The 26,670-nt window shown below is 44.5% G+C and overlaps 2 protein-coding genes across 4 annotated transcripts in view; one reads left to right on the top strand and one right to left on the bottom strand.

Moving 5' to 3' along the window:
* FANK1 (fibronectin type III and ankyrin repeat domains 1) overlaps positions 1 to 5,451 on the top strand; it is a 99,063-nt gene extending 93,612 nt beyond the window's left edge. For all 3 annotated transcript variants that reach the window (XM_073884679.1, XM_025880047.2, XM_025880048.2), the window contains 5 exons: positions 1,068 to 1,233; positions 4,198 to 4,341; positions 4,886 to 4,963; positions 5,077 to 5,121; positions 5,217 to 5,451. In XM_073884679.1, the coding sequence (XP_073740780.1) occupies positions 1,068 to 1,233; positions 4,198 to 4,341; positions 4,886 to 4,963; positions 5,077 to 5,121; positions 5,217 to 5,270 (487 nt within the window). In that variant the 3' untranslated portion in view covers positions 5,271 to 5,451. The remainder of the gene's footprint in view (positions 1 to 1,067; positions 1,234 to 4,197; positions 4,342 to 4,885; positions 4,964 to 5,076; positions 5,122 to 5,216) is intronic.
* Positions 5,452 to 8,409: 2,958 nt separating this feature from the next.
* The window catches only part of ADAM12 (ADAM metallopeptidase domain 12), a 356,418-nt gene continuing 338,157 nt past the window's right edge, over positions 8,410 to 26,670 (bottom strand). The window contains exons 22-23 of the mRNA XM_025880175.2: positions 15,307 to 15,440; positions 8,410 to 13,263 (exon numbers count right to left, since the gene is read on the bottom strand). Of these exons, the coding sequence (XP_025735960.1) occupies positions 13,203 to 13,263; positions 15,307 to 15,440 (195 nt within the window). The 3' untranslated portion in view covers positions 8,410 to 13,202. The remainder of the gene's footprint in view (positions 13,264 to 15,306; positions 15,441 to 26,670) is intronic.

The raw sequence follows: 26,670 nt of genomic DNA, 5'->3' as shown, positions 1-26,670 counted from the left end.
TGCATGTTGTCCCACAGTTGGTGATTCTAGGTTTGATCATTTGCTTAGAGTGTGGCCGCTAAATCCCTCCTTTGTAAAGATAGAGTTTCCCACTGAAATTAGCACATAACCTATGGGGGTAATCATGGTGTGAATATTCTGTTCTCCGTTAACCTTTTACCCAATAATTTTAGTATCCACTGATGGTCCTTGCCCAGATCAATTATTTAATTGGGAATTACAAAAGTGTGATTTTCTAATTCCATAGTTTCTTCCATATTGATGAGCTGGCAGGCTAGGGTGAAAGGGGCTTTTTCCCTCATCAACTGAGGATGGACTACCTTTTATTCTATAAAGGCAGAGGAAATGTTTAATTAGTTTCTTTACATACTAATATTTAGAGTATGGAATTGGCTTAATAGCCATTCTATCATAATATCAAATGAGTATTTTTCTCCCCTCTATCTTTTTAGAATATCTTCACAGGCTTGTGGATGTTTTTACATCCAATATTTTACTCGATTTACAGTGATCCCCTCTTTTTAGCTGAGATAAATTCACACACTCCTTTAAAACTTGGCACTTAAAGAATAAATTAACAATGCTATATGACTGCTTCTGTGGTCGAATTCCGGAACATTCTTAATCTGCCCAGAAAGAAGCCCTGTGCTCACCGGCAGGCACTCGCCGTTTCTTCTCTCCCAGTCCCTGGAACCCACTAACCTGCCAGTTCTGTCCCTTGTCGATTTGCCTCCCCTGGGCGTTTCACATAAACAGAATCCTACAATATGTAGCCTTTTGTGTCCAGCTTCTTTCAGTTAGCGTAACGTCTTAAGGTTCATTCATGTAGTGGCATAATATCAGTATTTCTTTTTCCTTTTTTATGGCCAAAGAATATTCTGTCGTACGGATATGCCACATTTTGTTTATCCGTCTATGAGCTGATGGATACGACATTTCATATGAATGATTTTCATGGCTTTTCTACTCACATTAGGATTTCTTGGTTTAAACCAGGCAGAGTAAAACGGGGACCTGAGTTTGGTGACTTTACTTAGAGCTATTGCTGCTTCCTCCCTATGTTGCAGTCTGATGCTTGCATGTTACGCGGGACACCTAGATGTTGTGAAATATCTCCGAAGACACGGCGCTTCCTGGGAGACCAGAGACCTAGGAGGCTGCACGGCTCTGCACTGGGCTGCAGATGGAGGCCACTGCAATGTGATCGAGTGGATGATAAAAGATGGCTGTGAGGTACAGGATCTTCCTTCTCAGCCACACTTGTCATTGAGACCTTGCAGTGCCGTTCCACAGGGTTTGGGAGAAGCAGAACCTTATGTGGATGCCTTTGATTAGCTGAACTTAGAAATGCTGCAGAAAGCTCTTTGACTTACCAGTAAGAAGGTTCCTGAAGCCCTGGGGAAAAAAGGTCATTATAGAATTGATGTGATAGTGAGGCTTCAGATCATCATGGAGGTTTGTCTTGTGTAGGAAAAAAGAAACTGCTGAATCCAGAGCTGGACCTGATGATGCTTCTACTTTGTTTATGCCTTTGCTCATTCACTCATTGTCTCTTCATTCAATCTGTCCACAAAGCTTTACTGAGCACCTGCCATGGACGGGATGCTAGCTTAAGTCCTGGAGACACAAGACATCAAGAACTCTTAAAGCCATAGTGCTTCTTACTGCTCTTAGAATGAGACTATTTTTATTTGTGGCTTGCTTTAAAGATTAGCCATTATAAAACATTTCCCAAGAGCAAACTGACCATATCACAAACAGAGCATTTCAGCTCCTCGTGCCTTTACCTTGAAGCAGGAGTTTGGATACCCTTCTGGTCTTGTGTTATCAGATGGTGCAGATTTGATTTAGCAAATAGAACCGGCGTTGTTTGGACTTCTGTAGCTGTTTGAAGATGAGTCAACAGAATTAGCTCAATTATGGTAACGGCTGATAACTTTGAGAACTTTAGTTCAAGACTCGAAAGAAGTTAAATAAAAATTTCAAGGCGTGGAAATAAGGAATGGTAAACAAAATGCTATCTTAATTGAGATTGCCAGATGGTGTAGAGTATGGAGAAATTAAACTGATGACCTGGAAAATAAACTCAAATTGAGAAGAGTCCTGTCTCCTGGAAGATGTTAGCTGATTTGTTCTAGCTTGTCTCTGAAATGTGATTGAGGGAAAGCCTGGCTTTTAGCAATTGTGGGGTCTCACTGGTTCCCACTGCTGCCTGCAGAGGGCTGAAGAAAGGGCCCTTTGAAGGGAAAACCTCAGTGGTTAAGATAATTCCCTTTTATTACATTTCTTGTTTTTTTTTTTCTTTTCTTTTTTTTCTTTTAGAAACATGCACAAGAGGTCGGAAGGATTAGCATGTGGGCCTCAGTGGTAGGGCGGGGCCCCACTTGCCTTGTGCGGTGGTGAGAGCCACAGTCGTCTTGTTTGGTTTATGATGAACTCTGCTCATGCTTTCGTTCCAGTAAAAGTCTGTAGTTAAAAATGAAGGTTGACCTTTGCTGAAAGAAGGGCAGGTCTCTGCCATGAACATTTAAATACTGTAATTTTGGAAACCTAGACTTTCTGGGCTTCAGATGTGAGCACGTTTATTTGTGGGTAGATTCTATCTTTTTCTGTAGCCCTCCAGCTACATGGATGTTGCCACTAAAGATTTCCGTGTGGTTGGCTGGTGGCAGATAGAGGCTATCAACAGGAGTGGCTCCATGTTCTCGGCAGAGAGGCCACCCCATGTTTGGGTGGCAATAGTTGGGATCTGGGAGCCAAGCCAGGCATTGTGGCCACCATTCTTGAATATAATGATTTTCTACTGACAGTGACCGACTTGCATGGGGGACCATCTCTACATTTCATGAGCCACGTGACCTCAGGAGAGGCATTTGACTTCTTGGAGATGTGGTTTAATCACTTGTAGAGCAGCAATAAAAGCACCTATCCCATTTAACCCTCAGACCCAAAAGAGAAAATGGGGGTGAAATTTTACCAAAGACCGCCTAAAGCACCCTGTAAAACAAGGGGATGATTTTATTATTTAAACATAATGGAGTCTGCTGCTCAGAGGTTATTTGTTATTCGCATGAGAAAGAACTGCAAATCCTAATGAAGTTGAGTCGATAATCTCATACATATAAATAACCTGAAACATTCCAGGGACTTTGGCAATTTCTAGTTTCTTAGTCCATTCTGGTGTTTTACTATCATGTTTGAATCATTCTTCTGTAACAGAATTTAGGGGTGTGGGTGTGTGTGTGCACGCATACACACACATATATATTTACTTTGGTATCATTCTTCATGGATTGGTGAGGCCTTCACTGGAACTGGAGGAGGCAATGCTCACATATTCTAGAATGTGGCTTTTAAAACATGACCTTGAGAGCTCTCAATCACTGGATTATTGGGAAATGGCCATCTTATTACTAGTCAAATTAAATTTGGAGAAGGCATTAGGTTGGCTAACTTCTCGGATTGGAATTTATGTAGTAAAGTTGGTTGCTTTGTGTTGATTCTACCTGTAGTTCTCCTGCTTAAAATTAATCCATATTGATAGGTATAAGGGTCTGTATATATATTACTGTCTTGTTCCAGAAAGGATTTAAAGCTGCTTACAGAGATAGAAGTACACAAAGTAAACTTAAAAAAAAAAAAGTGAGGAAAGTTAATCAAAACAAAGTAAGGTCAGGACTTCACATGGAGCTAAGAGTAGGGTGGTTCATTTCTCTATCCTGCCTTTCAACCATTTTCTTTTTTTAAGATTTTATTTATTTGAGAGAGAGTGCACAAGCAGAGGCGGGGGCGGGGGGAGGGGAGGAGAAGCAGGCTCCCCGCGGAGCAGGGAGCCCGATGCGGGGCTCGATCCCAGGACCCTGGGACCATGACCTGAGCCGAAGGCAGACGCTTAACTGACTGAGCCACCCAGGTGCCCCCATCTTTCAACCCTTTGAACCAAATGTAGAGGAAGATGCCAGCGGGGTGTCCTGGGGCCTGTCAGCACCCTACAAAATCCTAACACAGCTTCTCACTGCATGTGAATGTGAGTTACTTTAGCACAGTTCCCTGGATCCCTATTTACCAAGTCACAATCCTTATGGGCTATCCAACTCAGAGGCATTTGGGCAAGTGAACGTTCCTTTATAAGTTTCTGATGAATATTTTTAAGGAAAAAGACACTGGACTAAGAGCAGCTCTTCCTCTGGCCTAAAGGTAGATGCTGTGGACACGGGCTCAGGATGGACCCCACTCATGAGAGTCTCTGCAGTCTCCGGAAACCAGAGTGCAGCCTCTGTGCTGATCGAAGCCGGAGCGGACGTGAACATGAGAGATAAAGATGGAAAGACCCCGCTCATGGTATGCCTCTCTGCAGAGCACAGCCCGGCTTTGTGTGGGATTAAAGGTCGGAGCTGCTTCTATAGTTAGGCAATTCTTGTGAATTCAGCTGTGTGTGAGCCCTGGGTTTTGGCTGTCTATATATTCCCCACTGGCCTGTTAATAAAGGCATGACAATGTCGCTACAGTATTTTTGTTCTTTTTACAACTATTTCTTTAAGGATTACCAGCCCTGGTCCCCCGGGCCATTGTAGCATCTTAAACAGATCTGTTCAACAGAGAATGCGCTGCTTTCTTGGGCCGGCCTGGCCTAGCGTTTCTCATGTCATTGTAGTGCGGTGGAAGGCAGACACCACTTCCGTTTTCCTTGCCCTCAGCCTCGCTGCAGAGTGAGAGCATGCGTCTGTCGTGTGAAGCCACAGTGGTCCTGGCTGGCTCTGCCTTCTTGAGAAAGCCTCTGGGCGATTTCCGCGGGCCCACCTGCATGGGGTCTACCCTGGCCTCTGGCCTCGTCCTCCGTGGGGAAGGCAGACTCGCTCACGCCCCACTGTCTTTTGTTTCTTAGGTGGCCGTGTTAAATAATCACGAGGCATTAGTCCAGTTACTTCTTGACAAAGGAGCAGATGCAAGCGTAAAAAATGAGGTAAGGAACTCTATCTAAAGCCTTTCCCTGGAGGAGAAGAAAGAACACACACACCCACATATATATGTTGAATATTATTATATACATGTAATCTTTGTTGTTTTCACTTCCAGTTCGGCAAAGGTGTCCTAGAAATGGCCAGAGTTTTTGACAGACAGGTTGGGATATTCTTTTGGATTTTCGAGGCTAATTTTGTGGTACTTTAAAATAACCGCAAACCTTGGATGACATTCACCTGTTTTTGTTTATCTAGAATGTGGTCTCCTTATTAGAAGAAAGGAAAAGAACCCAAATGGCAAAGAAGTAGTCTGCTGACCAGGGCGAAAGCCCAAGAGAAACAACGTCAAAACGCGACCGTTGAGCTAGAGATGAAACGCCACGTCTTTTGAGGCTATACATTTGATTATTTATTTAGTTGAAGATTCACAGTGAATTTTGTGACGTACAACTGTTCCCACTTTGAAATAATACATCTTTTTTTTACCTAAGCGCGTGGGCCTGTGGTGTCGTCATTGGGCGTCTGCCGCGTGGGGATGTTTTCTTGCACTTGTGCCTTTTGGAGTTAGACACAAAACCAAATATTTCTGTACTGGAGCTGCACAGACAGACACAGATCTCCCACTTCCCGCTCCTGCCCCCCCGTGCTGTCCTCTGAGCCACTCCGGGACCTTGCAGAAATTCTTCCCCTCATGTGTTTTCAATTATGACCTCCCCTCCCGACTTCAGGCCTTCCAGGCCCTGCTGTCAGGCTGGTGTTCACTTCTGGAGTGACGCTCCTGGAAGCCCAGGAGGCCACGTGAAAAGTTTTCTCCTCAGCTGTTGGGCTCACATCAAAGTAAAAAAAAAAAAAAAAAAATATTTCAAGACTCCAATTCCACTCTATTAGAGGTGTCTGGTGGAGGATCAGTCTTTCTAGAACAGCCCTGAGAATGTGTTTGCATATCCTTATGCCCTGAAAGACCCAGTCTGCTGGCATGTTGACGACTGTGCCAAAGAGAAGTATATTAAAGTTAGCCTCCAGAACAGAAGGGTGTTTGATGCTGATCACGCAGTTGGAAGACAAGTAGGCATTAACCACAGCTAGGTCTGCCGGTTGGGAGCTTAGACACATGTGTGCGGGAACTTGAACTCAGCAGACGCACGTGAACATGAGCCAAGTGAGTTAGGAGACCACATGCATTTTGTGTCTCTGGAGAGAAGCAGGTTAACTGGGCCCGAGGAGAAGACCAGCTACAAAGGTCCGCACAGGAGTGGAATTTTCTCTGTAAGGAAAGCCCGATCAAAAGGTAATTAAAGCTCCAAAGCTTTGGGGGGAAAGGGCACAGAGACAAAGTGCAGTTGATTTTATTGATGTTGGCAATTCTCAGCTTTATTCCGTATAGTTTCTAGAACATCCACCTCAGGAACTGGGTCTGTGGGTCATAGATTGTCCTCTCTTTATACATTTCATGAGTGTTTTACCTTTTGTACAAATGCATATTCCTTTAAATTTGCTAGATTTAACTTTTTAAATCTCCAAATCAGAGTGTAGTCACATCTCACAGCCCTTTTGCCCCCATGATCAATGTTGACCTTCATCTTCATTTCATTTCTCAGTCTGTTGTAGATCCTGTTCACGAGCCCCATCTGTGGCAAGAGTACATGCCCCTTCTCATTGACAAAATCCTGGAGACGTCCTCCCATCCTCCTGATGGAAGCCTTGGCCATACCGTGGGGTGACTTTGTCAATGAAATGGTAACGGAAATGGCTCCTGCCCTTCTGGGCGGAAGTTTTACGAATCCCCATCTCTTTTCCTTCTGCCACAAGACCAGCTGTGACTCAGGAGCAGGCACTCCATCAGCCCAGGGCCCCAGGGAAGAGCCAGAGCCAGAGTTCACCCCCAGATGTGAGTAAGAAATAATCCTCTCGTGGTTTGCTATTGCAGTGCAATATAGCCAAAAATGGACTGCCTATAAGATCTTGCCGTAGGTGAGTTTAATTTTCCACAAATGATGTTCGCATCTCTCGAGTCCTGTGGTTTCCGGCCTTCAGATCTTTAAAAACTCAGGAATAGATAATGACTTTTCTCAAATGTCTTTTCAGTGTCTCTGGTAATCCTAATATGGCATATTTCCTGAAAATCTGTCATTTCGGTGACTTGAATGAGTAGATTTAAAAATATTGAACCATCCTTATATTCCTGAGACCTCTCACTGGGTTACAGTAGACTGTTGGATTCTACATGTTCCTGTGCTTTGTGTATGTGCTTTTCATCTTTTTCCTTAGTGAGATTAGTGATTTGACTTGTGTTTTAATTTCCCCAAAGACACAACCTCTGGTTTGTTGTACCATTTGGAATTTGAGTTTTACTTTGTGGCTTAATATATAAAATTATATATAATAGTTATATTTATATAGTTATATATAATAGTTATATATATAGTTTAGTTGTATATATAGTGTTATTTTTTTGTGGTTTTATTTTTTTAAATTTTATTATGTTATGTTAGTCACCATACAATACATCATTAGTTTTTGATGTGGTGTTCCAGGATCCATTGTTTTCGTATAACACCCAGTGCTCCATGCAGTACGTGCCCTCCTTAATACCCATCACCGGGCTAACCCATCCCCCCGCCCCCCTCCCCTCTAAAACCCTGTTTGTCGCTCAGAGTCCATAGTCTCTCATGGTTCATCTCTCCCTCCAATTCCCCCCCTCATTTTTTTTATATATAGTTTTATATATAGTCTGTGTATATAGCTTTCTTTTTCAGAGGCACTTTGAAAGAAGGCATATTCTGTATGTTTGAAGTATCTCAAGTTGATACATATCCATTTTGATTATTTTTTTATTATGTTCATTTAGCCAACATATAGTATGTTATTAATTGGGGTCTTCTAGGTAATTACTTTCTGCCTACTTGCTTTGATATGGGTAGAAGGTGGTAAGAATAAAGACCCCTTATTACCATTCTATATATCTGTTTTTCTTTGTATTTTCTGTAGTTCTTTATGAAATTGGATTCTGTTTTTCAAAAATCTGCAAATTTCTACTACACTCAGATTTTCATTCTGGAGAAATCTGATGTCCACGTTTCTACCCCCATATGCTTTTTTTAATTTCTCTTTTGTAAATAAGGTGAGTTTTCAAAAAAAAAATATTTGGATGGGTTATACATTTACATTGTTCAAAACAAGTTTTTGGTCCCCCCCCCCCCCCCCCTGCCCCCTCCCCCCCCCCCCCCGCACATGTTAAGAGACACCTTCTCTCTTGTGCCATCACCTGACTGGTTTGTGTGGACTGATAGCACCTGACCCCTGACCACCACTCTTTTTATTCTTATGGACTGCTCAGATCTTCCCTGTGCCTCTATAAATGGGTGAGAATACAGATAAGGGGTTTCCCTCTCCCCATTTTTGTGACATTGTCAGTAATGAACGAGACACGTCTTTATATTTACCTGGATACCATTTATTGGATATAATATTCTTAACAATGGCTTTCTCTACGGAAATAGCAGGTTGTTACCTGTAGAACCCCAATATGAGAAATGTGTACAAAAGCAACAGACTGTAACATGAAAGGTATGTGGAAAAAAAACAACTTAGCCGACTGAAGCGTTATAAACGGACGAAGCATGATGCACTTAAGGAACTGGTCTGTTTCATAGCCGTGCTGAGCGGCCTGCAGCCTAGTGTTTGAGTTTTAACAGTTGCCGGACACGCTCAAACCACGGGTCTTCCCCACAACCTCCCAATTCAACCTGATAGAAGGTTTGCCATTCCTCGTCCTGCCTTGGACTCTTAGAGGATTTTCTTTCTAATTTGATAACTTTTTTTTTTCTACCCCTGCCCTACTTACATGCTTGCTTATAGGCCATGAACTTGGATGTCATTCTGCTTCTTTCTTTGTGAAACTAAAAAAATCACAAGCTATTTATTATTTTGTCTGGATTTAAACTGTGCTTAAATTGAGGACTGAATAAATTATTTTCTGGAAGGAAACTCACAGGGGGAGCGTAAGACAGGTTTTTTGCTGATGATGTGGAAAATCAGGATGGTTCCAAACTATTCAACTATTTGACCTGGAAGAGCTGAAGCCCACTGAGAATTCCTTTCACTGTGTGGTAAATCTCCGGGCTATCACTACCCATTATTGAATGTTCTAACAATTTTATATGCAGTGTTTTGTCTCCTAGTTTTTCTCCTGTGCAACAGGCTCTTAGGGCGGGACTGGCAGCTGGCTCGTGCTGTCCCAAGAGTAAGGAGGGGATTTCCATCCGTGTGTAGGTAAATGGCTTCTGGAAGCATCCTCACTGCACAGAAATGGTTCTTAGCCTGGGGCTCACTGATCTTTCCTGGTGTGTAACTTGTATCACTACCGCAGTTTCCCAAATAGGTTTTCGAGGAAGAGATGTCAACTGGAACTGTTGAGTGAGTCAAGAGAATTGTGCCATTGGAGATAAACTGATTTTCTGGGGAGGGGGGGGTGATGTGCCTGTGGGAAGTGCTCTGCTGGATTCAAAGCTGGGGTGTCGCTGGTGGGCTTGCTCTGAGCTGCCACTCTGGAGGAGGGTGGGCTTTGTGTGTCCAGTGGCTGGGCTGGTGGGGTAGCCACACCCTGCCCCAGCCCCCACTCGGGCTGGCCTACAGTAGCTCTGAAGGCAGAGATTTGTCACACGGGAGGGGCACTGGCACTGGGTTTGGTGTGGAAAAGGGACTGGCCTCTGGGTGCCAGGAGGCAGATGTAGTAGCCTCAGCTGCTTGTATCCAGACGTGTGTGTGGACCTGTTCCTGAGTCGTGGGGGGAGTGACTGTAGCAGCCTGGGGCAGGCCTCTGAGGTGGTGGGAAGGACAAAAGATGGCGGCTGCAGTGTCCCCCACCAGTCGGCCATAGCGTATGAGTCACATCTGGGGGCCAGCGTGGCGCCGTGAGACTTCTGGGGAGGGTTGGTATCCTGTTTATCTGGGTCACTTGTGGTTAGCTGGGGTCCTGTTGATAGCAGGGAGGAAGGAGCTCCAGAGCGAGCCTGCCTTGGGCTTGCTGCTTCCAGAACACCGAAGGGAGCCCTCCGTTGCAGAAGTTTTCAATGAAATCAGCCTCATGAGGAAAGACTGCCAAGGGGTCAGGTTGCATGAGAAAGATGCAGCCCAGCTGCCCAGGCATCTTGCCCTTTTCGTTGTCAGGGTCGTATTGGCTCAGAATGCTTAGTAAACATCAACTGAGAGATGGCAGGAAGGTGCTCGGGCGTTCTAGCTGGCCCAGCACCAGGCTCTCCGCAGCACCAGGGGAGATCACAGGCTCCTAAGAGCAGCTTCACATGGATCAGAGTTTTTGTTGTTTTTCTTTGAGGGGATACAGTGATGGTGTTGTATTGATTTGCCGGAGAACAATGGCCTATGGTTTCAGCCTGAGAATTCGTAATAAAGTTAAGAAGGCATAAAAAAGTCCCCTCTGAGACCAGTCAGGAGTATTTATGCTCATGTAGTTTAATTTGTTGCTTTTGTGGTTTCTGTGATGTCATCCCACATGTGTAAGCTGGAAAAATTCACACTGGGAAGTGTAACCTCTGTATGCATATTTGGACAATGGAAAATGTTATGCATTGTTTCTCTTGGTTGCTACACATCTGATTCCATGTGTCAGGAAAACAAACTGTTACCAAAAAATTCAGGAGATAAACTTTTAAAGAGCATGCCTGGAAGATTAGCCCTATACTTCCCAGTAAGTGGGGTCATGTAACCTACAACTATAACAAGACGGGGAAGAAAAAAGTGAGTACTACCCTCAGGGCCTATTTTGGGTCTAGACATGTTAAATTTCTCAGTGATGGCCTTATAAACTCAAATCAATCCTTATTCATGCCTACAGAACCTTTAAAAATATTAAAAATAGACTGCCATGGAAATATAAGTATTGATTTTTTGTTTTCATCATCTGTAACGATATAAAAATGGAGAGGTACCCCTCCCTCCCCCCCCCCAGGGGTTGTATTAAAGTTGTATTAAAATGGAGCTTATTGCTAAAATGCTTCATTTGATAGGTTCTGCATTTTGGAAGTATTGTTACTTTAATATCTGTATATCGGTCAGGGGATGTTAGGTTTAAACATGTTCTTATCCAGAAATAACTTGCAAGGCTCTATAAATGCAATTTGTACTGTAGAGATAGGAATGTGTCATCCGCTGCAGCCCCTAAATAGCCATTGATGACATGGTGTAAGATCACAGCGTTAACCTTTTTTAATACCAAAATATTCCTGGTTCTCTGAAATGGAAGCACAGGAATTCTAGCTAAGGATTAAAAAAAAAAAAAAGACAAACTTCACATCCTCTTCTTCACAATAGGAGGAGGGGCTAAAATGACATATCTAAAGATCTGGGCATCTGTAAAGATAATACCCACATTATGCACCATAAAAATTCTGTAAACTTTTCAAAAGCATGTGTTTTGGCTTTGATACAGTTACCAAATGTACTATCAGTTATAGTAATTCTGTAGGTATTCATCAGCAGTAATACTTTCTAACATGGCTTTGCCTTTTTAAGAAATTAATAATTATATGATGGAATGTAGCAGAACTGGGGTCCCTTTTGTGTGTTTGTGACATGGATTTATTTCGTTTATCTGCGATCATGAATACTATGTTGCCTAGATACCGTGGAGGACACCAGGAGAGTTAAATGCAGTCTTCTTTTCTGGAAGGCAAACCGATTCTTGGTATATTTTGTCTCTGCTTCAAGGCATAGGAAAACCATTGAAATGGCCCCAGCTGAAGTCTTTATCATAAAACACTCAGAGTGAATTACGGAACTGTTGTCAACTGCCTTCTGATGTGAAAACGAGTCCCATATGACCCTTCTAGAAGGCAGAGGCATAATGGCATTTTACCTTGTCTGAGTATTTTTGTAATTTTCATGCCATTAGTATAGGCAGCTTCAAGATCTCCTTGTGAAAACGGCTCCCCAGTCAGACATTGGAAGAGTAAAAGGTTGAAGGGGCTGCTACCCAAGACCGCATTTCATGAATATTTAGGATGACATTGACTTCCTTTTCACATTCTGCGACGCTCAACAGGTAGGTTGCGAGGGTTTAAAAAAAGGATTCAGACCTTATGCTAAAAATAGCTTTCAGAGATTCCCACAGCCAAGCTGGGAACATAGAATGCCCCCTAAATAACTGACTAGTAACTTGGATGACAGACCCCACCTGCCACACGGGGTTCCATTTGGTTGTAGTTTTTGTGGGCATAGGGAGTCTGCCTAATTTTTATCTACAGCATTGATTCACTAGATCTGGTTACTGGTTCACATCTGAAAATAGTTATGGTCCCATGGAAAGCCTCCTCTATCTGTCTGAACACAGAATCATTGTACTGTAGTTGAGCAGACAAGGTGGTAATTTGCTTAGCTCCAAACAGTACAGGGGGAGGTTTGCAGTGCCTGGGCAGTAGCCTGCTTGTACAAACAACCCCTTCCCCATCTAAATAAGGTGCTGAGGCCAGCGTGGTGGGAAGGGCAGTGTTTCTGTAAAGCAACGGTCTTGGCCTGCTCTTCAAAGGTGCTCACAGCCTGCGAGCTCAAGGTCAAGTTTCTGCCCTGGTGTGGCCACACCTTAAAATTCCTTTCTGCAACGCAGGTTCTCTCCAGACCGTCCTGGTCAGAAGCCAGAGCCTTCCCTCCTTTCCTGGAGCTTCAAGGTGTGGCTGCTGGTGGGCTGAGGCCCAGGGGCTCACAGAAAGCCAAGCCCAGCCTGGACTTGAAGCCCGGGGCTCTGGGCTGAGATCAGGGGTTCGAGAGAATCACTCAAGGTTCTACCTGGGGTCTCCTGAGCTGGGTCTGTGCCATAACCACAGCCGTGGATAGTTGGGGAACCGTTCTGCCAATAAAGGCTCGATCAAAAAGTCAACCTCCTGTCCAGAATCCCATAAAGCATGATATTTCAAGTTCACTAAACTATTGAAAGCACACAAGCCTTCCGTCCATGGAAAACTCAGTGATGGTAAAAATGCCTCCCACAGCGCACCGCACTGCAGCCAGCATTTTGCATAAATTAATAATTTACAAGTACCTGAGCAAGTACACAGAGCACCATAGCACAGCACCGGCGGCAGTAGCTCGAAGTTCGGAGAATAATGGTGTTTTAAACATTTTAAAAAAAAATTCTAAAAGTTGGTACAAAAAACGAACTCCAACTGGAGTTGAACGATAGTGCAAACTTCTGTCTTCACTGTCGAAAAAAAGGTGTCAACTTGCTTCTCACTTGGTGTAGGCAGCGTGGGGGGGTCTGGGAGCTTGATGGGGGTGTTTAGGAGCGGGTCTGCGGCAAGAGAAAACAAAACTGTAACAAAGTTGTAGGCGGAGCCCCTGAAAGCGGCTTCTGCAGCTACAGACGTCTGCAGTCGGAGGAGTCTCTTCTGGCCCTCGGCTGAGCCCTTCAGGATCAGCCCCCACCCCCGGGGCTGAGGGCTGGAGACAGCTCCGGCATGTGGCAGGGTTGCGGGTCCCCTAAGGGAGACTGCTGGCGGCTGATGCCCCTGGCCGCTAGCGGAACCCTCGCCAGAGCTCCACCTCCTCTCTACAAGCTGACTCTAGAACCGTGCCCGCTCACTAGAAAAAACGGGAGCCACAGAGGTCATCGAACCTCTTCTCGGAGCCACGTGGGAAAAAAGCAAAACCTAGAGGAGACACATTTTAGCGAAGAGTTTCACTGAACTCCGCACACGCATCGCAGCACTACGTATCCATGGGGATGTAATCAACGGGAAAAGCCCCCGAGCGACTCGGCATTTGGGACCCTAAGTGGTCCCCACGCCGTGTGCGTCCGCACTGGCGGCGTGTGGCATTTCGGCGACCGGATCAGCCCGGGCACGTCCGGGGAGCAGAGCCGGGGCACGTGGGATCCCTCAAAAACGAATTCTCCTTCGAGAGCAAGACCGACACCAGCTCGCACCAGAGTCAGCGGCCGCCAGAGGGGACGACCGGCCACGGCTTGATGGCGTTTAAAGAGAGCGCCTTCCCCTCATGGTGTCCATGTAAAGCAGTGCTTTTTCTTTTGAAAAGTAACTTCAAGACCAGCATACAAACCACAGTGAAATAATTAGGATGCTCTGCAATCTTTCTGTATTTATGCGGTCGGGAATGAAACCACTGTCCCGGCCCCTTGCCCCGTGTTATCTCTGGGATTTATGAGGCCGCTCGTTCTCTCACAGGCCAAACATTTTTCCCAAAAGCTGCAATGACATCACGAACATGTGCCTTCCCCGTTGGAGACACTGAATTACTGAGCCCAGGGTCTGGCCAACAGCCTACCTTTGGTTCTTTCGACCTCCTACAGCAAGCTTCCTGCCAAGGGGGTATGCGTGTCAGAAGGGTGTTTTGGCTGCGGGTTTAACCCACCCATTGTGGGGAGCGAGAGGGGCCAACCTGCAGCCTTTGTCTGTTTCCAGGGTGTAAATCTTCTGGCTGCGTGAGCAGGGAGACCCTGCGCACTGGCCACCTTCCATGGCATTTCCACCAGACAGAAATAGCTGTAACCTCCAGAACATAGGTAACAGTAAAAGGTAAAAAAGGAGTTTTGAGGCTTTTATGTTCTTCACATAACTTGTCTCAGTAGGCGTTTATATAATAGTGCCTCGGTTTAACACCTAGCTTGCAAAATTCCTAGAAATTGAATAGCTTCCGAAAACCAGCATGGACTAGCCCCCGCACACAGCCGGTGCACCTCCCTGGGTTAGGAGTCTGCCTTCCTTATCCTCTGGGATAGGGTAAGCAATGACCACGGCTGGGGAACGGTCTCGAAAAGGAGATTCCTTTTCTTAGTTGGATGGAGAAGCTCCCCATTGTACCAAGTGTTCAGGAACTAACTCTTCACCTCACCTCCCTCATTCATCTGTGACTCCCCCCCGCCCCACACCTCACCTCCTTTCTCAGGACCCCAGGGATGGGGCAGAGTTTATGAAGGTTTCTGATGGTTTTGGAGGTATGTTCAGTCTTCATAGGATCACACCACTTCGTAGCTGTTCGTCTTCATCTTTTAGGGGGTGGGGTTGGCCCATCTCAAGGGCCACTGCTTTCCCAGACACACGATCTAGGGCTACTTGATCCTGGTTTCTCTTGGGACACTGGGGCTTTTGCCAAGAGCCACTGGGTGATCTCGGGGATTATAGGCTCGTGACTGCCTCCTGCTAATGCTCCTGTCTGCTTCAGCAACTCTTTTATGCTGTTCCCAGGTACTGGGGTATAGGAAGCCTGGCCTTAGACAATTGGGCCCATGTCCTGACAGGGCCAGGAAAGCACAGGTCGGTGCGGCTGCCCCACATGGTTCTGGGGAGAAAGAGATGGGCTGGGCTGTTACACCGACCTGAGGGGCACCAGGTGGAGCCGCTCGGCCTCCTGCTGTCCCAGGGTCCTGGCTGAGGCGCTGGCGAGCCGGCTGGTCTTGCTCAAAGGATCTGCAGGCAGAGGCTTCTGAGGAGGGTTTGGCTTACGAGTTCCCTGCAACAAACCACAAGATTATATGTGATCACCCATCTCTGTGAGCTGTGACCAGAACCTGACCTCAGGAGCCGCCAGAGTCCCCTGCAAAGTGGTAGGAGCTGGAGATTGGGGCCAGGTGCTAGGCTATACAGTTTTCACGTCCGGAGTAAACTTTCGGAACGCATCCTCTCGCCATACAAGCTGGTTGACCTTTGTTAATCTTCTTGCCAACATTTTCTCTAACATTTAACAGGTGTCTCAATAGGCTCACATAGTTACACTCAAAGGAGGGGCTCCAGATGGCACACTGGTCACAGGTCTTGGGATACAGTGGATGCTGGCGTTTCTGGGCCAGTGCTACCTAGAGGATGTAAGCTTTCCTGTGTCTTTAAGCTTCCTTTCGATTTGTAAAGGCCTAAAATTGAGAGGTTGGTAAAAATCTTAATCTTCCAGAATTGTGTAACAGAATTCCTTCAACTGCAAATGAATTTGCCAACACAAGTAATCATCTTTCCTCTACCACTGTGGTGCCCGTATACCCAGTGATGATCCAGATGGCTGAGTGAGATGCACCAAACTTCTTCTACCAAAATACTTAGTTGAAAGAATCACAAACTCACATAGAAAATCACAACCAGGAAGAAAACCAAAGAACGTGTTTTGAGGGACAAGTGTAACTCTCTAAGGAAGCTAATGGAAAGGTCACATGGACCAGAGCATGAACTTGGGAGTGATTCTACACTGGGTTTATCTAAAGACCAGTGCCGGGACGCCTGGGTGGCTCAGTCGGTTAAGCGTCTGCCTTTGGCTCAGGTCATGATCCCAGGGTCCTGGGATCGAGTCCCGCATCGGGCTCCCTGCTCGGCGGGGAGCCTGCTTCTCCCTCTGCCTCTGCCTCTCTCTCTCTCTGCCTCTCATGAATAAATAAATAAAATCTTTAAAGAAAAAAAATAAAGACCAATGCCTTGGGACCGTGCCGGTCACTTGATATGCCTAAACCTCAATTTCTCCCTCCTTAAAATGGGAGAAAAAAGGGTCTAGCTCAGAGTGTTGTTATGCAGACTACAAAAAATGATGCATAGGAGGGCGCCTGAGGGGCTCAGTCGGTTAAGTGTATATTTGCCTTTGGCTCAGGTCATGATGCCGGGGTCCTGGGATCGAGTCCTGCATCGGGCTCCCTGCTCAGCAGGGAGTCTGCTTCTCCCTCTCCCTCTGCTACTCCCCCTGCTTGTGCTCTAATAAATAAATAAAATCTTAAAAAAAAAAAAGCAACAAACAACAGTAAAACCACAACTCACTTGTTTCAGGGGCCCCTCCCCCGGCCACCCTAAGAAGGGGTGCAGAGGGGGATCTGGGGTAGGAAGTCAGTTAAGTGTTGACCGTGTTCTCCTCTTGGCCCACGGTGAACACAGGTGCCAAGCCACCTCCTTCTCTGGTCCTTGGAGCCTAGAAGCACTCATGAATGCAGGGCAAGTCTGTAGGAAATGGCGCCAAAACCTCAAGGGAGACAGGATGTCCTAATAAGATGATGATCTACCTCACTGGCACAGAACGTGCTATTCCATACTTAAGACCACTCAAGAGGATTTTGAAACACTTGACTTGAATTTCTCACAGTACTTACCCCACTAAAATTACATTTCCTCCGCAAATGGAGCTCAGTTGAAAGAATGCAAACGTGCATAATCACCACTGAACATATCTTTGTAAGCAGAGGAAGCAAGTCTGGAAACCACAGCTGTATGGAAAATATGCCAAGTTGAAACAACGAGCAACGGGCCACTGACCAAGGGACAGACTTCAAAGAGACATTTCTATACCAGTTCTTATTAAAGGAAACAACATAGAGCAAATGCCTTAAGTAGGCATAAAGACCATCTAATGTTCCTATGAGGCTGTACACTGAGGACGGGCTGTCTGGATATTCAACCAGGCTCTGCAAACACAGGGGTTACTGAGCCTCTAAGCTGTAGAGGGGGTGCTAACAGGACCTTCCTCAGGAGGTCGATGTGAGGACGGAGCTATTATCTGGAAAGCTCTCTGTGCAGGTCCTGGCACACAGTGTCCAATGATTATGTGTAAACTATCCTACAGCTATTGGGGAGCGAATTTACCATCTAAAGGTACTGCAATCCTACCAACAAACTCTGGGTAATAAACTATGGGAGTAAATCAAGCTCCATTTCCTGGAAGAGGGCAGAAGACTGTGAGCAAGATATTAGTGTGTGATGTAAAAATGAATGTGTGCACCTATAAAACTGAAAGGCTTTGAGATTTAAATGATTCATTACTAAATGATACTAGTTTTGCTGCTAAGAATGAGTAAGTATCTGGTCTTGGTAATAAAGATAATGTCAGGTTTTTATTGCAGCGCTGGAGAAAAAGTGAGATCCCTGTTATAATGTATCATAATATGTTTGGATTTATCACAGAAACTCAGGAGATGGGTAGCTTGGCCATTCATTCTAGTTTGTTTGGGACATTTGCAATTTATGTTTATGGCCCTGTTTAATTATTAATCACCACTCTCCCAGCTATGTCCTGGTTTAAAGGATAAATTGTCCAGTCACCATAGTGACCAAAGCCCAAACCGTGGAAATGCTGATCAAAAGTTCTGATATCAAACCCTGGGATCTGCAAGGCACCGATCTGCTGTGAAATCGGTCACACTTGCAGATGCTGCCTAGGTTGACATGTCTACTTCCTGCCAGACCCGAATGTGGAGTTAGTGAAAGATGATGCATCCTCCCTTCTCAGATATCAGGCATGGCGAGGGGAAGCCTACAAACAGGTGGGAGGAAGCCCTAGCTGCACAGGCCATGACCTTGCAGGAAGGGGCAAGAGTCCCACACACCCTGCCAGACATCGCTTTTCATGCTGCCTTTGTAAACCTTGGTTTCCAAGAAAAGTCCAGCCTGGCCACAAAGAGTCATCAGAATGGAGTGGAGAAAGGACTCCAGGCCAGATTGTTCATACTCAGTAAATATTCCTGTAGACCGATTAAAATCAGGAATTCAGATCCCCATTTCTCTCCCTTTTCAACTTCCAGATAATGGAGGAAAATCGAGATCCACCATTACATAGAACTGTCCCATTTGTCCATGTTCTGCTCACAGTTTAGCAGCAGTTACATAGTTCAAAGTCTTTAGAGGGTTGAGCATACATTTTTTTAATAATTTTTTATTGTTATGTTAATCACCATACATTACATCATTAGTTTTTGATGTAGTGTTCCATGATTCATTGTTTGTGCATAACACCCACTGCTCCACGCAGAACGTGCCCTCTTTAATACCCATCACCAGGCTAACCCATCCCCCCCTCCCCTCTAGAACCCTCAGTTTGTTTCTCAGAGTCCATCGTCTCTAATGGTTCGTCTCCCCCTCCGACTTACTCCCCTTCATTCTTCCCCTCCTGCTATCTTCTTCTTCTTTTTTTCTTAACATATATTGCATTATTTGTTTCAGAAGTACAGATCTGTGATTCATCAGTCTTGCACAATTCACAGCGCTCACCATAGCACATACCTTCCCCATGTCTGTCACCCAGCCACCCCATCCCTCCCACCCCCGACCACTCCAGCAACCCTCAGTTTGTTTCCTGAGATTAAGAATTCCTCATATCAGTGAGGTCATATGATACATGTCTTTCTCTGATTGACTTATTTCACTCAGCATAACACCCTCCAGTTCCATCCACGTCGTTGCAAATGGCAAGATCTCATTCCTTTTGATGGCTGCATAATATTCCGTTGTGTATATATACCACCTCTTCTTTATCCATTCATCTATCGATGGACATCTCGGCTCTTTCCTCAGTTTGGCTATTGTGGACATTGCTGCTATAAACACTGGGGTGCACGTGCCCCTTCGGATCCCTACATTTCTTTCTTTGTGGTAAATACCCAGTAGTGCAATTGCTGGATTGTAGGGTAGCTCTATTTTCAACTGTTTGAGGAACCTCCATACTGTTTTCCAGAGTGGTTGCACCAGCTTGCATTCCCACCAACAGTGTAGGAGGGTTCCCCTTTCTCCGCATCCCCGCCAACATCTGTCGTTTCCCGACTTGTTAATTTTAGCCATTCTGATGAGTGTGAGGTGGTATCTCATTGAGGTTTTGATTTGGATTTCCCTGATGCCGACCGATGTTGAGCACTTTTTTATGTGTCTGTTGGCCATTTGGATGTCTTCTTTGGAAAAATGTCTGTTCATGTCTTCTGCCCATTTCTTGATTGGATTATTTGTTCTTTGGGTGTTGAGTTTGATAAGTTCTTTATAGATTTTGGAGACTAGCCCTTTATCTGATATGTCATTTGCAAATATCTTTTCCCATTCGGTCGGTTGTCTTTTGGTTTTGTGGACTGTTTCTTTTGCTGTGCAAAAAGCTTTTTATCTTGATGAAGTCCCAATAGTTCATTTTTGCCCTTGCTTTCCTTGCCTTGGCCATGTTTCTAGGAAGAAGTTGCTGCGGCTGAGGTCGAAGAGGTTGCTGCCTGTGTTCTCCTTTAGGATTCTGATGGACTCCTGTCTCACGTTTAGGTCTTTCAACCATTTGGAGTCTATTTTTGTGTGTGGTGTAAGGAAATGGTCCAGTTTCATTCTTCTGCATGTGGCTGTCCAATTTCCCCAACACCATTTGTTGAAGAGACTGTCTTTTTTCCATTGGACATTCTTTCCTGCTTTGTCAAAGATGAGTTGACCATAGAGTTGAGGGTCCATTTCTGGGCTCTCTATTCTGTTCCATTGATCTATGTGTCTGTTTTTCTGCCAGTACCATACTGTCTTGATGATGACAGCTTTGTAATAGAGCTGGAAGTCCGGAATTGTGATGCCGCCAGCTTTGCTTTTCCTTCTCAATATTCCTCTGGCTATTCGGGGTCTCTTCTGGTTCCATACAAATTTTATGATTATTTGTTCCATTTCTTTGAAAAAAGGGGATGGTAATTTGATGGGGATTGCATTGAATGTGTAGATTGCTCTAGGTAGCATTGACATCTTCACAATGTTTGTTCTTCCAATCCATGAGCATGGAACATTTTTCCATTTCTTTGTGTCTTCTTCAATTTCTTTCCTGCGTGTTTTATAGTTTTCTGAGTACAGATCCTTTGCCTCTTTGGTTAAATTTATTCCTAGGTATCTTATGGTTTTGGGTGCAATTGTAAATGGGATCGACTGCTTAATTTCTTTCTCTTCTGTCTTGTTGTTGGTGTATAGGAATGCCACTGATTTCTGGGCATTGATTTTATATCCTGCTACTTTACTGAATTCCTGTATGAGTTCTAGCAGTTTTGGGGTGGAGTCTTTTGGGTTTTCCACATACAGCATCATATCATCTGCAAAGAGTGAGAGTTTGACTTCCTCTTTGCCTATTTGGATGCCTTTGATTTCTTTTTGTTGTCTGATTGCTGTGGCTAGGGCTTCTAATACTCTGTTGAATAGCAGTGGTGAGAGTGGACATCCCTGCCGCGTTCCTGACCTTAGGGGAAAAGCTCTCAGCCTTTCCCCATTGAGAATGGTATTTGCTGTAGGTTTTTCATAGATGGCTTTTATGATATTGAGGTATGTACCCTCTACCCTATACTCTGAAGAGTTTTGATCAAGAAAGGATGCTGTACTTTGTCAAATGCTTTTTCTGCATCTATTGAGAGGATCATAGGATTCTTGTTCTTTCTTTTGTTAATGTATTGTATCACGTTGATTGATTTGCGGATGTTGAACCAACCTTGCAGCCCAGGGATAAATCCCACTTGGTCATGGTGAATAATCCTTTTAATGTACTGTTGGACCGATTGTTTAGTATTTTGGTGAGAATTTTTGCATCCATTTTCATCAAGGATATTGGTCTGTAATTCTCCTTTTTGATGGGGTCTTTGCTTTTGGGATCAAGGTAATGGTGGCCTCATAAAATGAGTTTGGAAGTTTTCCTTCCATTTCTATTTTTTGGAACAGTTTCAGAAGAATAGGTATTAATTCTTCTTTAAATGTCTGATAGAATTCCCCTGGGAAGCCATCTGGCCCTGGGCTTTTGTTTGTTGCGAGATTTTTGATGACTGTATCAATTTCCTTAGTGGTTATAGGTCTGTTCAGGTTTTCTATTTCTTCCTGGTTCAATTTTGGTAGTTGATACATCTCTAGGAATGCACCCATTTCTTCCAGGTTATCTAATTTGCTGGCATAGAGTTGCTCATAATATGTTCTTCTAATTGCTTGTATTTCTTTGGTGTTGGTTGTGATCTCTCCTCTTTCATTCATGATTTTGTTGATTTGTGTCCTTTCTCTTTTCTTTTTGATAAGTCTGGCCAGGGGTTTATCAATCTTGTGAATTCTTTCAAAGAACCAGCTCCTAGTTTCGTTGATCTGTTCTACTGTTCTTTTGGTTTCTATTTCATTGATTTCTGCTCTGATCTTTATTATTTCTTTTCTCCTGCTGGGTTTAGGCTTTATTTGCTGTTTTTTCTCTAGCTCCTTTAGGTGTAGGGTTAGGTTGTATATTTGAGACCTTTCTTGTTTCTTGAGAAAGGCTTGTACTGCTATATACTTTCCTCTCAGGACTGCCTTTGCTGTATCCCAGCGATTTTGAACAGTTGTGTTTTCCTTTTCATTGGTTTCCATGAATTTTTTTAATTCTTCTTTAATTTCCTGGTTGACCCATTCATTCTTTAGTAGGATGCTCTTTAGCCTCCATGTATTTGAGTTCTTTCCAACTTTTCTCTTGTGATTGAGTTCTGGTTTCAAAGCATCGTGGTTTGAAAATATGCAGGGAATGATCCCAATCTTTTGGTACCAGTTGAGACCTGATTTGTGACCTAGGATGTGATCAATTCTGGAGAATGTTCCATGGGCACTAGAGAAGAATGTGTATTCCGTTGCTTTGGGATGGAACGTTCTGAATATGTCTGTGAAGTCCATTTGGTCCTGTGTTTCATTTAAAGTCTTTATTTCCTTGTTGATCTTTTGCTTAGATGATCTGTCCATTTCAATGAGGGGGGTGTTAAAGTCGCCCACTATTATTGTATTGTTGTCAATGTGTTTCTTTGCTTTTGTTATTAATTGCCTTATATAATTGGCTGCTCCCACGTTAGGGGCATAGATTTTTACAATTATTAGATCTTCTTGTTGGATAGACCCTTTAGGTAGGATATAGTGTCCTTCTTCATCTCTTATTACAGTCTTTGTTTTAAAATCTAATTTGTCTGATATAAGGATTGCCACCCCAGCTTTCTTTTGGTGTCCATTAGCATGGTAAATGGTTTTCCACCCCCTCACTTTCAATCTGGGGGTGTCTTTGGGTCTAAAATGAGTCTCTTGCAGACAGCATACCGATGGGTCTTGTTTTTTAATCCAATCTGATAGCCTGTGGCTTTTGATTGGGGCATTGAGCCCATTTACATTCAGGGTAACTATTGAAAGGTATGAATTTAGTGCCATTGTATTGCCTGTAAGGTGACTGTGACTGTATATTGTCTGTGTTCCTTCCTGGTCTATGCTACTTTTAGGCTCTCTTTTTGCTTAGAGGACCCCTTTCCATATTTCTTGTAGGGCTGGTTTCATGTTTGCAAATTCCTTTAGTTTTTGTTTGTCCTGGAAGCTTTTTATCTCTCCTTCTATTTTGAATGACAGCTTAGCTGGATATAGTATTCTTGGCTGCATATTTTTCTCGTTTAGTGCTCTGAATATATCATGCCAGTCCTTTCTGGCCTGCCAGGTCTCTGTGGATAGGTCTGTTACCAATCTAATGTTTCTACCATTGTAGGTTATATATCTCTTCTCCCAAGCAACTTTCAGGATTTTCTCTTTGTCTCTGAGACTCGTAAGTTTTACTATTAGATGTCGGGTTGTTGACCTATTTTTATTGATTTTGAGAGGGGTTCTCTGTGCCTCCTGGATTTTGATGCCTGTTTCCTTCCCCACATTAGGGAAGTTCTCTGCTATTATTTGCTCCAATATACCTTCTGCCCCTCTCTTTCTTCTTCTTCTGGGATCCCAATTATTCTAATGTTGTTTCGTCTTATCGTATCGCTTATCTCTCGAATTCTGCCCTCATGATCCTGTAGTTGTTTATCTTTTTCTCAGCCTCTTTATTTTCCATCATTTGGTCTTCTATATTGCTGATTCTCTCTTCTGCCTCATTTATCCTAGCAGTTAGTGCCCCCATTTTTGATTGCACCTCATTAATAGCCTTTTTGATTTCGACTTGGTTAGATTTTAGTTCTTTTATTTCTCCAGAAAGGGTTTCTCTAATAACTTCCACACTTTTTTCAAGCCCAGCTAGTATCTTTCTTTAAAGTCATGATTCTGAACTCTAGGTCCGACATTGTACTAATGTCAGTATTGAGTAGGTCCCTGGCAGACGGTACTACATCTTGTTCTTTTTGCTGAGGTGATTTTTTTTCATCTTGTCATTTTGTCCAGAGGAGAACAGATGAATGAGAGAACAAAATGCTAACAGGTTTACAACATCCCCAGCAAATATACTGTATACAAATCAGAAAAGACCTGAAACCAGGGGACAAGAAAGGGAAAGAAAGAAGAGAAAAAAAAGAAGGAAAAAGAAAAAGATAAAAACAAACAATAGAACAAAACAAAAAAAAACAGAATATGATCAAATATGATCAAGCTAGTGCATAGATCAGTGCCACACACTAGATTTTGGGAGTATTTTGGTTAGAAGAAAGTGCCTGCTAAAATTTTAAAGGAAGAAAGACATAAATGTACAAAATAAGGGTTGATACAATGAAGGGATGGAAGATGACTGTAAAGATGAAAATTATAAAAGATTTTATAAAAGGAATTGATAAGAATTTGTTTTTAAAAAGAAAGAAGATTTAAAAAAAAAAGGAAAAAGAAAAAAAGGGAGAGAATGTGATCAGGCAGGAGACTAGAACAAAGCCATACACTAGTGATTTAGGGTATATTTTGATCTGTTAGAAGAAACTGTATCTCAAAATTTTAAAGAGAACAACATATATATATGCCAAATATGAGGGTAACTACTATGAAGGGATAAAAATATGACTCTAAAAATGAAAAATAAAAAATGTTTTTTTAAAAAAGGGATTGATAAGGTGTCGGTTGAAAAAGGGAAAAAGAAAAATTAAAAAAAGAACAGTTAAAAAATTAACTTTGAAAAACTAATGAATTATGGTAAAAAAGCCATGAATTCTATGTGCAGTATTCCCCTAGCGCTGCAGTTCTCCCGTTCTCCTTGATCGGTAAACTTGGTCTTGGCTTGCTGGCTGTTCGTGCTGATCTTCTGGGGGAGGGGCCTGTTGCCATGGTTCCCAAATGTCTTTGCCGGAGGCGGAATTGCCCCGCCCTTGTCGGTCCGGACTCAGCAAGCTGCTCGGGTTTGCTCTCAGGAGCTTTTGTTCCCTGCAAGCTCTCGGTACAGCTTTGGAGGACCAGGGTGAAAATGGTGGCCTCCCAATATCCGCCCAGAGGAGCCGGGAACTTGGGGCCCCGCTCCACAGTGTGCCCTCAGAAAAAAGCAGTCACTCCCGTGTCCCCGGTCTCCGGCCACACTCCGTGCTCACCTGGCCTGTGACCGAGCATTTCTATCTCTGGCACCCGACCCCGTGTGGAGTCTCCAAACCCAGCAGATCCCTGCGGTGCGCTCCCGCGCCGCTCCCCCCGGGGGAGGGAGGGGAGTCTCCCCGGCTCTGCCACCTGTTGGGTCCCTGCTGCAGGAGCAGTGGCCCGACTGGGCCGCGGATCACAGTTTATGGCAACCCTGAGCTGAGAGCCCGCGCCTCGGCTCCGTCTCTGCAGCCGGCTTCCCTGCTCCAATACCTGGGAGCTCTGCCGCACTCAGGCACCCCCTGGTCTTTCTGTGACCCCGAGGGTCCTGAGACCACACTGTCCCGCGAGGGTTCCACCCCCCGCTTAGCCACTGGAGCGACGTCCCTCAGCGGAGCCGGCTTCTATAAGGTCCGATTTTGTGCTCCGCGGCTCTAGCACTTGCCAGAAGCGGCCGATGGAGGCCCCCTCCCCCGCCGTCTATCCTCCCGAATATCGCCTCGGATTCACTTCTCTGCACGTCCTACCTTCCAGAAAGTGGTGGCTTTTCTGTTCGGAGTGTTGTTACTATTCTTCTCTTCGATCTCCTGTTGAGTTCGTAGGTGTTCAGAATGGTTTGATCCCTATTCAGCTGAATTCCTGAGACCAGACGAAATCCAGGTCTCCTGCTCCTCCACCATCTTGCTCCGCCCCTTGAGCATACATTTTTAAATCCAAATAGAGTCCTCTGCCTTGACCACCATCATCAACCATTATTTACCTCTGTTTAAGCGAGAGTAAATGCGTCCTGCTTATCAGAGACCTCTCCGCAGGAAAATCAGATGTTTTCACGGGAAAATGCCAGCAATGCCTCGGATATCCCTGACGGGCTCACGCATGGCCAGGGGTGCCCTCAGCCTCACCATCCATACTCAGCCTCTCTCTGTGAGGAATACACTTCAAAAGAACTCCAAGGATAACCAGTTCTCAGGGAAATGCTGCAATTTCTTTTTATTCTTGCTTCAAAAAAGCAGAGGTCTCGACAAATCGGCTTTCTTAAAAGAACACACTAACACCTGTCTGTAAGATGACCTTGACCCTTCTTTCTGAGACTACCTGAAAACAGTACAGAAAATGCACATAAAGGTGTAATACTCTATCTTTGAGAAAAATTTACTACCCCCAATAAACATATAAAAAGGAGGCAAAGTGTCGAGCAGGCCCAGGTGAAGAAAGGTCATGAGAAGGGAGAGAATGGCCGCCATGGCCAGCCTGGCAGTGGGGAGGGGAAATCCAGCCCCCGTTGCTTGAAACAGGTGTGAGGAGTAAGCAGATACCATGCTATGTCCAGGCTGAACGAGCAGCAGTGGAGACAGGCCCAGCCACCTGTGCCAGCCTGGAGCAGGGCCAGGGCCCACAGAGTCCTTGCTGGGAGCAGGGAAGGCCAGACCCCTCTTCTCTCAGAGCCCTGAGCACTGGTCTGGCCCTTCCCCCAGCTGTCTGGTGACTGGTTTTCCAGGAAGAACTGTCCACATTTAAGGAGGAGGTGGACACCCTAGGAAAAGGAAGGCAAGCAAAGAACCCACCCTGCAAAAATGTCTATCTGCAGAAATGAAAAACAGAGGCAGCAAAACTCAAATAAAACCATGAAACCCAGGGATGAAAACGGTACCAAACACAGGGCTCTGAGCGTCCTAGCTGAGGGAGATAACAAGTTCCACAGTAAGAGACCACAGCAAAGGTGACACAACATG

This window comes from Callorhinus ursinus, unplaced genomic scaffold (assembly GCF_003265705.2).
Source record: "Callorhinus ursinus isolate GAN/ISIS: 27379988/994484 unplaced genomic scaffold, GSC_fseal_2.0 scaffold58, whole genome shotgun sequence".
Taxonomy (NCBI): Eukaryota; Metazoa; Chordata; class Mammalia; order Carnivora; family Otariidae; genus Callorhinus; species Callorhinus ursinus.
This window is presented reverse-complemented; position numbering and strand designations above follow the sequence as displayed.